The sequence below is a fragment of the Eulemur rufifrons genome, chromosome 7, assembly GCF_041146395.1.
Source record: "Eulemur rufifrons isolate Redbay chromosome 7, OSU_ERuf_1, whole genome shotgun sequence".
In the NCBI taxonomy this organism is placed as follows: domain Eukaryota; kingdom Metazoa; phylum Chordata; class Mammalia; order Primates; family Lemuridae; genus Eulemur; species Eulemur rufifrons.
Window position 1 is genome coordinate 139857711 of NC_090989.1, and position 12012 is coordinate 139869722.

Here is a 12012-nt window from a genome sequence, read left to right on the forward strand (position 1 = left end):
GTGCACATGACATTAAAAATGACAAGCTTTGGCAAGACTGGGCTCAAGTTAACACACAGCAACAATGGGCTAGAATTGGGCAGGGGCTGCCCCCTTAAGAAGGGCTTGTGTTTTCCTGTTCCCCACACACGCGACACATGCCATGTGGGTTTGTTGCTTGCTCTGGCTGCTCAACTCATTTATGTGAACTGACCCGGTAGCAATCTGAGGTTGAGCCCCGGCCTAGATCGCCTGTACTGAATTAGAAATGACGTGCTTTTCTCAGACGCACCACCGCCATATTCACTCTGAAGTGTACTCCCTGAGGTTATCTGAGCAGAACCACAGGCTTTTCCGGGTATGTTCCCAAAAATAAAAGCAGCATAGCCAGAAATCATTTGAGAAGGAAAGTAATTGAGGAAAGTAGTTTTAGATGAGAAAGCCTGGATTCATGGGAATGTCCTGAGTACATGATTCAATGGAGGTGAAATGATAATTTTGCTAATTAGAATGTGCCCTAAACCCCTTTCTATTATGCTTTGTTTTCTCCAGTTCTTTGCCTTCCTGGTTACCATCTGCTACGCTGGAAATACATATTTCAGTTTTATAGCATGGAGATCCAGGACCATTCAATGACTTACCATTTTGATAATTAAAAGGAAAATACAAAAGGAAGAATCTCACTGTAAAAACAGCTGTAGGTATAATGTATATTTCCAGAGAATTGTATTTAACTAATGTTTTTATATACTTAGTTAAATTTGCTCGCAAATTATCGTTTGTTACAATCAAACTGGATACTTACTTGCATAGTGTTATAGCTTGTAATGAACTCTTAAGTATCTTATTGATGTTTTCATAGATCTTATTTTCTTAGACAACGTTTAAATAGATAAACTGCTAATATTAAGAATGTGTCAGGTTTTGAAACCTAACTTTTTAATGCCAGATTCTTTTTTGATTAAATGTTGCAAAATCCCCACCAATGTTGTGTCTGATTGGAGAAAGGTGACCTCCAACTGTTGAAGCCAGAGGCTGGGCACTGTGGGAAAGTCTTCCTCCTCACAGGGCTGCTCAGCTGTGATGCCGCCAGGAGACACTGGTCCACAGTCACCAGGACAGGGAGGCAGGAGAGATTCATCTCCCCAAGTCTGGGGATCATTGATCTGTGTCCATGATTCTCACATGCTAACAAGTTGGCCCACTGAGTGCTGTGACTGATGTGCTCCTGATATTTTTTCTAATACGTATTAGAATAACTATATAACCATTAAAAGGATACATGTCTAAATGTACCTTAAAATCATCTTGCTGACCACAATGCCATGTTGTACCATATTTTGTGGAAACTATGGGACCAAAAGTTCTCAATATCTCAAATCTCCAGTGTGAATAAATATATTATGACTTCATTATTAGATATTATCAGATAGTGAGAAAAACTCAAATTGGCAAAGCAGATATGCACTTACAGGAAATGTTTTTAGGTAGGACGGTTGTTGCTTGTACAGCAGTATATCTTGGGTAATTTTTCAACATGAGCTTCTTTTGAAAAACAAAAAACCACAGAAACGTTAGTATAGTTGATGACAGAGAAGGGAGTTGAAGCCGTGCACTGTTGATATGACTCCCATGGCCTCCACCTCTTGGTCTCTTACCTGTTCAGCAGGTTGTTTATTTCTGTTGTTCATTTTTATATTGGTCCTCCTGTTTTTCTGATTCTAATTCCTTATCCAAGCTCTGTTGATCCCTATATGGAAGAGTTCAGATTTCTCCAGGGGCTAGTAATACCCACCCCAGACCTTTGAAAGTGCCAGTGAAGAATGTTCTTGGGTTGTAGACTAGGCCCAAAGAGGTAGTGAGGAGGGGGGCTCCAAAAATGAGAGGTAGGTGTAGGATATGGATATGTGGGAATGTGTGGGTGTTGGAGAGCTCACAAGGCCACTCTCAGCCCAACAGTCAACAAGCCATGGGAGGTTGGGCTTTCACCGTGCAGACCTGCAGGCATTTGGGGCTGTGATCTTTTTGGAGCTAATTCCCAGTCATCACTGGGACAGCCTCCCACTTGCTGATTTTGCAGAAAAGCTGAAATAACTAGTCAGAGTTTGTGTGCTCTGCCTCTCCATTCATTCATCGCGCCTTCTCACACTCACAGAAGCACATGCACCTTCCACATACCCTGTGGGTTTTTAAAGTACTTTTATTGCAATCAAGGCTCCATAAAATGCAGAAAAACAGTAACCTATAGAGGTCTGTTTCTCAGAACAGAAGCCTGCTTTTATGTTCCATGTGAGTGTGTGTGTGTGTGTCATTTCTGTAATCATGACCACATTTATAGGAAGTAACTTCTGGGGTGAAATGTGCCATAAACCACACTTTGAGATGTTCTCTAGATAGACTATAATTTTAGGTCTTTCTTGAACTGGCAGCACTAAAGAGATCTGTTTCAAAGGAACAATGCCCAGTTTGTGTCCACGCAAGGCCACTTGCTGTCTCGTCTTCATTTGCAGTTTTTCTAGAGCATGATCCTGTGTGTTACCCTGAGAGTTTACCAAAACAACAACAATAACAAAAAGCATTTATTTTTAACTGAAAAGAAATTATTATTTCCTCTTTTGAGTACTGAGAGAGCTTGTTCCTGAATAAGTTTTACGTGTGGGTTTTTAGATAACAAAATATTCTGCATTGTTCAGATGAAGCTATAAGTTTTTTTTTTCTTTCTTTTTTTTTTTTTTATTTCATCTTATTGTTATGGGGGATACAGAATTGCAGGTTACATACGTTGCCCATGAAGCTATAAGTTTTGAATTGGGTTTGCTTTAATTTTTTCTCTCAAGGAAGAAAAAAAAATCAAAGCCACCCACAATACAGCCAACATAACAAGAAGAATAGGTTTCTGGGGGGTTGAAAAATATTGTTACAGGGATAGTGTACAATGTACTTAAACTCCGCTCTGCCATCTGTGCTCACCATCTGCATTCACTTCTCAGCCCTTCCAAAACCTTCATGGGTCCTCTTTGATGGAGCTGAGTGGGTTTATAATTTGATGTATTTACCCACTTGTGGCAAGTCAATAAAATTCTTTAGGCGATTAATCTCTCTTTATTGCTATTTCCATCTCATACCCCCAAAAGATAAATATTTAGCCGATATTTGAAAACTACAAGAAAATCTGAAGACAGGAATGTTCAATATCGATAATTTATTTTTGATGTTTAAGTTGCTCCCTTCATAGGAAAATCCCTTCAGGACATCAGCACACAAAAGATTTTAAATACATGGAATATCTCTGTGCAGAATACAGACAAGTGCTAACGGAAGATGCAGCTCTAGGTAGAAAATCAATTTAAGGTCCACATTTTTGTCCTCTAGACAATTATTATTTTTGATTGAAAAGATGGGTTTTCACAAAGGAAGAAAAACAAGGTTTTATTGAAATTTAAGTGAAAAGATGGATTTTCACACACAAAAAAATATCTGGGCATGTGCTAGGATACAGGCACGCTGGCATGCTCACACACACATACACATACATGTGCTCACTCTCAAAGGTGGCAACCCAAGAAGCATTTGTTGGCCTTATGTAAATATTCTCTATGGCTCTGCATAAGCTAATCAGCACAATACCGCTCCCTGGCCATAGTGATTGGTTCAAGGATGGTCATGTGACCCAGGCTTGCTTTGGCGTTCTGGGAAAGAAGCATGCTCATTCTTTTTTTTTTTTTTTTTTGGTCACACCTAATATATGAGATTGAACCTTTACTGTATGGCAGGCACTGTGCTAAGGGCTTTCCATCTTTTATCCCATGTAACTCTCAGAGCAACCCCATGAAGTAGATACTAGATTATTCTTATTTTACAGATGAGGAAGCTGAGATACAAAGAAGTTAAGCAATCTGATAAAAGTCGTATAGCTAGTGTGGAGAGCAAGCATATTAACTGCTGGGGTCATGCTGAAGTTAACGTGAGGATTATAGTAAATAATGTATTTAAAGCACCTGGCACACACTGGATGCTCAATGTTTTTCCTTTCCCTGTTTTTAAATTTTTAATTGATAAATGATAATTGTGTATATTTTGGGTTGCAATGTGATGTTTTGATATATGTATACATTGTGGAATGATTAAATACGTGCTTCTTTTTTATTTATTTTTTTTAGACAGGGTCTCACTCTGTCGCCCAGGCTAGAGTGCAATGACTCATCATAGCTCCCTGCAACCTCAAACTCTTGGGCTCAAGGAGTCCTCCTGCTTCAGCCTACTCAGTGGCTGGGACTATAGGTGCACGGAACCACACCCAGCCAATTTTTCTATTTTTAGTAGAGACGGAGTCTCACTCTTGCTCAGGCTGGTCTCGAACTCCTGACCTCAAGTGATCCTCCTGCCTTGGCTTCCCAAAGGGCTAGGATTACAGGTGTGAGCCAGCATGCCCAGCCTGTGCTTACTCTTTTAATAGGGCTCTTAGAAACAACAGTCCTCTCCTTGGATGAGAAAATATGTAGCCAGGAAGTTGGTTGCAAATATTTTGCAACCGCAAGAGGGAGCTAGTTATAGGATAATGGTAACAAAGGAAGGGCAAAAAGGTGGAAAGAAAACTTTGTCAATGATGACATCATTGAGCCATTGAATCCATTCAACCCTGAATGCTACTAAGCTCTGACTTTGCAATTACATGAGCAGTTCTGCCCACTTAAACTGATCTCTGTTAACTTGCAACAGCATGCATCCTAACCATTACACAGGACGTCCTGGCAAATAGCTTTTAAGCACAGGCGTGAAATCTTGGTTCTAATTTACTTTCTGATAGTAAGTTCCCATAGGGGCCTAGGTAGATGGCAGTAATAATGGGAGAAGTCAATGTTAGCACTAATACTATTTAGTAATGGAAGGGTTAAAAAAGGAAATTCTGAGAGCCTATCTGAGAGTGACTCAAGCCTCGTCCTGTGCTGTTTAAGATGGCAGTTGCATGGGAAGATGCACACTCACAGCAGTACCTCATGACTGTCTTTGGTCATTGCAGTAGGGAAGCTTAGTGCGAAAGAGGAACATGAACAATCTGGCCTCCAACCATTTTAACGTATGAGAACTCTACCTTCTATCTCAAAGACAAATAGTCATTCTTAAGAGGTGGCTTCCTTCTCTGTATGTAAGTTGGCCATTAAGGGCCAAAGAACATTGACTCTGTAAGAATGAGGACAAGGCCTAAACTCCTGGAAAGAACTCAGAGATCAAAAGTGGTGCATTTTTTTCAAATTAGAACCACAGTGAGATGCTACTTCACACCTTCTAGAATGACTAAAACTAAAAAACCTGACTATACCAGGTGTTGGCAAAGTTTTGGAGCATCTGTATTCTCATACATTGCTAGTGGGAGCGTAAAATAGTATAATTATTTATAAAGTTAAACACTTACAACCCAGCGATTCCATTCCTAGATATTTACCCATGAGAAATGTGTCCACAAAAAGATTTCTGTAAGAATATATGCATAGCAGCTGTATTCATAGTTGCCCAAACTGGAAATGACCCAAATGTCCATCAAATGGTAAATGAGTAGACAAATTGTATATTCATACAATGAAATAACCTCTCAACAATAAAAAGGAACAAACTATGGATACACATGACAATTATTAATAGATGAATCACCAAAATGCTATGTTGAATGAAAGAAGCCAGGCCAAAAATATTATGTTTGATTCTATTTACATGAAAGTCTAGAAAATGCAAAACAAAGCTATCGTGATGACGGGAAGCAGGTCAGTGGTTGCCTGAGGATGGAGATGGAAGGATTGGCTAGAAAGGGGCACAGGGAGATGTTCTGAGGAGACCAAAGTATTCTACATCTTGATTGTGGTAGGAGTTGCATAGGAGTATACATTTGTCAAAATTCACAAACTGTTCACTTAAAATGGGTGCATTTTCATGTAAATTATACCTTGATAAACTTGATTTTAAAAGGAAAACAAAGGTGAGATTGTTACAATGTCCATTACGTAGCCCTTATCCCATCTGCCATACTATGGAATTATTTATTACCTTCTATCTCCCAACTATTTAGTGATCTTTTGGAGAGTTGGGTTGGTGGGTTTTCGTCTCCATTTCCTCTGGAGCTCAGCACAGTGCCTGGAACATGGTATGTGTTCAGTTAAACATCTGCTGAAGGGAAGAGACTAGGAAGTTAGTGAAGAGTTCTGGGATACCTGGCAGGATTAGCAGGTTAGAAGGCAACAGAGGTAAACCAATAGATGGCAGGCCTGAGGGAGGCTCGTGAAACCAGTGCTAAGGGGATAGGAGACCGTCCAGGAGATGCCAAGCTTAGACCTGTGCCAGGAGGCCTCTCTGCATTACGAGGGACCCAGCCCTGAGCAGGCCAGCAGGGACCTGGAAGTGGAGAGCTGAATCTGTGGATGCATTTGTGGTGCTCGGAAGTAGATTGTCAGAAAAGCGCTTAATAAATGAGATCTACCATGTGGTTAATGAGCTGGGTATTTGGGAAAACACACAACTAGCGGATAGGTTTCTAAAACACATGACTATTTGTTTATGAGCTGTAGAGCCTAATAACTGCCAACCGTCTAACGAGATGGAATTAGGTTGAGCCATGTGAAATTGCCAATATTAGACTCTCTGTCCTACAAAAATGGCAATTTCGCATGATTCAACCTACAACTTTCTTTATATGTGAGTTGCTTTTACATATCATGTCAGTTGATCCTCAAAAAATCTTTGCCAGGCCGGGCGCGGTGGCTCACGCCTGTAATCCTAGCACTCTGGGAGGCCGAGGCGGGTGGATCGTTTGAGCTCAGGAGTTCAAGACCAGCCTGAGCAAGAGTGAGACCCCGTCTCTACTAAAAATAGAAAGAAATTATATGGACAACTAAAAATATATACAGAAAAAATTAGCAGGGCATGGTGGCGCATGCCTGTAGTCCCAGCTACTCGGGAGGCTGAGGCAGAAGGATTGCTTGAGCCCAGGAGTTTGAAGTTGCTGTGAGCGAGGCTGATGCCATGGCACTCTAACTCAGGCAACAGAGTGAGACGCTGTCTCAAAAAAAAAAAAAAAAAAAAATCTTTGCCTTAAATTAGGCAGGTGTCCACAGCTCCATTTATAAGGACAATGAGATTCCATTGAGTGGTCAGTGACTTACCCAAGGTTACAGATCGGGGAATTAGAATAGCTCCTGGTCCCCAGCTCCTGCAGCCTTATCTGCTGAAAACATCCGGACTACGAGAAAAGGAACCAGGTGAAAACTATGCACGGTGTGTAGATAAGGCAGTACAACATTTCCAGAAACCTATTTGGCAATATATATGAAAAGCCTTAAAATTGTTCCCAGCCAGATGCAGTGGCTCACGCCTGTAATCCTAGCACTTTGAAAGGCCGAGGTGGGAGGATCTCTTGAGGCCAGGAGTTCCAGACCAGCCTGAGCAAGAGTGAGACCCTGTCTCTACTATTATAAAATGAGAAAAATTAGCCAGGCATGGTAGCACACACCTATAGTCCCAGCTACTCCAGAGGCTAAGACAGGAGGATTGCTTGAGCCCAGGAGTTGGAAGTTGCAGTGAGCTATGATGAAGCCACTGCACTCTAGCACGGGCGGCAAAAAAATATTTGCAAATCTCAAAAAAAAAAAAAAAAAGTTCGTTCCTTGGACTTGGGGATGCCTCTCTTAGGAGTCTAAGATTCATGAACAAAGATGTTAATGTCAGTATTATGTCTAATAGGAAAAAAATTGAAGGCAGCCTAAAACCTTAACAGTAGGAGAATGCTTACATAAGTTGTTAAATCTATTCATTGAGCCTTTAGAAATCAATGTACTTCCAACAATCCCCTCCCAAGTTTATTCAGAATCAGAGTTAGAGCACCATTATTAATGGCTTCACTTTGTATTTTTAACAGACACATTTCTCAAGCAGTGAAACTGGGTTGCTAGATTGGTTATTAAACAGAAGATCAATGTGTTAAAGTGCTGTCTTTCTAAAAATATATAATGGAGAAAAATAAGCAGTACACACAAAAAAAAATCAATGCCACTAAAAACTGTTTATGAGGAATTTTTAATAGGAAATGTTTCTGGTATAACTTGTAGTTTACAAAAGGCAAAGCAAATGAAGTAGTAACCATTGGTAGGATCATGGGGTGATTTTTCTTTGTTTTTTTCTGAGTTTCCTTCAATTTTCACCAACAAGCATAAAATACATTCATAATCAGGAAATAACAAATACATTTAAATAAAAGGCAAGAGAAAGTAGTAGTCTCAGCAGGTTGAAAAAAATCAGGATCCTATTCATGGAAAAATTTAACACCTTCAAGCCCCTTTATCAAGGTGGAGGAGTGGCCAGAGCAATTGCATGAAGACCTTTGTCTTTTTTCAGAAGGAAGCGTAGTCATCTTTGGTCATTATGTACCTCAAGTATGAGAGATTCATGGATAAAGTAGGAGAGAGAGCTAAGTGTGAAAGGAGAGGTGGGTTTTGGTCTTTGAAAGACTCATAATCTGTGCAAAATGCCTGCCTGCCTGCAAACCACTCACAAAAAGATTAGTGTGAGAATTTGCATCTGTATACCTACGTGTAATGGGAAACAAATTGAGAATTTACATCTGTATCACTAGTCTACAGGGAGAGAAGCTCTTGTATTCATGGGATTCTACTGCCTTACACAATTCTAGAACATTCTTCCATCATACTTAGAGAATGGTTCTACAAACCACAAAAGCTTGACATTTTGGGTGAAAATCTTTGTACAACATGTAACAGTCTTTTCTGGTTTCTTAAGTGGAGAACCCTGGACTGACTTTAACTTTTTTAAAATAAGGAATCGTGAACACTATGAATAGTGCTGTAATCCAGCAAAGTCCCAAATGGCCTCATTTAATTCTTTTGTCTGCTTTTTATAGATTTACAAGCTTCCCTCGCTGTCTAGACCAATAGTACAGTCTCCCTTCTAGGATAGTACGTCTCCCTTCCACAGTAGCCTAAACCCTAATTGTTTTTAATTTTCACCAGACTCGTTGGAACTGTGTATAAAATAAAATTAACAGCATCTGAAGGACAACCTCTCCTGCAAGTTAGGTGTATGTACAATCCTTAGTGCTTGAGCACTTGAACTTGGCCTTAACGAAAATTTTAGTTTAAGGAGAAAATATTTGCAAAGCACACATCTAATAAGGGGCTAACTATAATAAAATATATAGGGAACTCAATAGGAAGAAAATCCAATTTTAAAATAGGCTAAGCACCAACATAGACATTTCTCTAAAGAAAACATACAAATGGCCAATAGGTATTATATATGAAAAAATGCTTAACATCATTAATCATCAGAGAAATGCAAATCAAAACGAGATATCACCTCACATCTATTAGAATGGCTATTATTTTAAAAAAAAGTTAAGTATTAGGACAAGGAGAAAAGGGAACCCCTGCACACTGTCGGTGGGAATGTAAATTACTACAGTCATTACAGAAAACAGTGCGGAGGTTCCTCGAAAAATTAAAAATAGAACTACCACATGATCCAATAATCCCACTTCTGGGTTTATAGCCAAAGGAAAATAAATCAGTATGTTGAAGAGAGATTTGCACTCCCATGTTCATTGCAGCATCATTCATAGCAGCCAAGAGGTAGAAGCAAGTTAAATGTCTATCAGCAGATTAATGAAGAAAGAAACTGTGGCTATACAGTGGAATACTACTCAGCCTTAAAAAGGAAGGAAATCCTGTCATTTGTGACAACATGGATGAACCTGGGGGACATCATGCTAAGTGAAATAAGTCAGGCACAGGAAGACAAACACCGCAGGATCTCGTGTGGAATCTAAAGAAGTCGAACCATAGAAGCGGAGAGTAGAATGGCGGTTGCTAGGGGCCGTGGGGGTAGTAAGGAATGTTGGTCAAAGGGTACAAAGTTTCAGTTAGACAGGAAAAACAAAAAAGTTTAAACCTTAGGTAAAAGGTTTTTATTTTTCTTGCTTGTTTCCTTTTTATTATTCCGGTAATGTTTACATTTTTACAATAAATGTATTTGTATTCAGAAAAAACGCAAATGGTATGCCCACGTTTTAAGGATGAAAACACAGATTTTTAATTTTAAAAGTCATGCTATTGCTGTTTTTAAAATGATCAAGAAATTTGTTTTCGAAAAGAATTCTTGATTGGTTCTGAATTCAAATGTAAATGTTGTATTAATTTGCGAAGGCTGATGTGACAAAATGCCACCGGCTGGGTGGGTTAAACAGCAGAAACTATTTTCTCACAGTTCTGGGACTAGAAGTGCAAAACAAGGGTGTCCGCAGAGCGAGTTCCTTCCGAGGCCTCTCTCCTTGGCTTGTCGATGGCCCCTCTCTCTGCGTCCTCACGTAGTGCCCCTCTCTCTGCGTCCTCACAGTGTCCCTCTCTCTGCGCTGTGTCCTAATCTCCTCTTCTTAGAAAGCACCAGTCATACTGACTTCGGGCCCACCTTAACACCCCCATTCTAACTTAAGTACCTATTGAAAAGCCCAGTCTCCAGATACAGTCCCATTCTGAGGGACTAGAAGTTAGGACTTCAACATACGAATTTGGTGGGGGCATAATTCAGCCCCTAACAAATGGCAGTGCTTTCTTGGCCCCAGAAACATATTTACCTCTGCCCATCTTTCTGTCTGCCTATCTCTTATTTCTCTCTTTCACCATCTCTCTGTCTCTCCACTTCTTTCTCTGCAGGTAACCTCACAGCAGAAATACCAACTCTAGTGAAAAGCATTAGCATTAGCGCACCAGGCTGGTGGTGCCTTACATTCGTGTGGCGCCTGATGAGCTTTCTCAGCCTTTTCAGACACATTTCTGTTTGTACGTTTCACCATTTCACAAATGGAACTCAGGTCCAGGCAATCTCACCTGCAGGCAGACCAGCAGCCAGAATCCCACCTGCGTATTCCACAGTGAGGCAAAGCAAAACCAGTCTTCATGCAGATCCTCTCACTGCTTAAGGAATTAGGGTGTCCGCCCCTGGCCCCATCCCTTCTACATGTACAGCCAAAAGCGTGGGGACCCATCTGCAAGTTACAGCCCCTGGAGAGCATTCAGGAAGCAGAGTGTCCACAGGAGCCCACATGCTACTTGAGGAGACAGCAAATAATCACACAGGACATAATCAGAAAATGAGAGCAACTTGTCTCAAGTGTCAGTGCCTGACCCATCACATGTCACCATGCCCTCACTGGCCAACACCAAACCTTCTCCCCTTGCCAATCACATTGAAGCAGACAGACATCAGCCAGTACCAGTCTGCTAGATGAAAATCCACCTGATTGTGGTTTTCCTAGAGACACATTGGGAGAAAGGGGGAGGTAGTGTGGGGACCACACATGCAGTTCAGGAATCATCTGCAGACTGGAACTAAGTACAAATGGCCTGAGCAGGAAAACAAGTGTTAGCAATGTTTCCTGTCCCCCAATTGTGTACAGAGCTCTCTTTGGGAACCTCAGGGGACCCTGGACAATGCACATAAGCTGAACGAGGGTTATGAGCAAAGAAGGCAGGGCTAAAACTAGGGCAACCCTGAGAAGTTTTTGCTAGATTCTGGTTCAAAATGCTGTTTGCACCTGTCTGCCAATGCTCCCAAAAGCCAGGCCCAGCCACCTTTCATCCCAGTCCATTTCAGATTCCACTAATGTGTACTGAATGCCTGAACAAGTGTAATTTCATTTAGTCCTCACACAGCCCTGTGAGGTCAGCTACGTCATCTCCACTTTACAGATGTAGAGACTGATACTCAGAGCAACTCTGAGGCACCTAGAGTCCAAGCCAGGGCTTCTAACTCTGAATCCAGTGCTTTTTCCACTCTACTCTTTTCTTGGGTCCTCAGATATGTTTCCCCTAATTTGTCCCCCACTTTTGAGTAGAAGATTATTCTGCATGCACAACAAATAATGCAGACTGAGCATTCATGGCTAAAGTTTATATTAGTAGAACATGGCTGGGCCCAGTGGCTCACATTGTAATCTCAGCACTTTGGGAGACCAAGGCAGGAGGATTGCCTGAGGCC

General features: G+C 40.9%; 1 protein-coding gene across 2 annotated transcripts in view; it reads left to right on the forward strand.

Moving 5' to 3' along the window:
• Window positions 1–989, forward strand: part of CMTM8 (CKLF like MARVEL transmembrane domain containing 8) — a 102407-nt gene extending 101418 nt beyond the window's left edge. Inside the window, exon 3 of one of the 2 annotated variants that reach the window (XM_069473353.1) lies at window positions 532–989. In XM_069473353.1, the coding sequence (XP_069329454.1) occupies window positions 532–615 (84 nt within the window). In that variant the 3' untranslated portion in view covers window positions 616–989. The remainder of the gene's footprint in view (window positions 1–531) is intronic. The other variant, XM_069473352.1, reaches the window with a different exon arrangement.
• The last annotated feature ends 11023 nt before the right edge of the window (window positions 990–12012 follow it).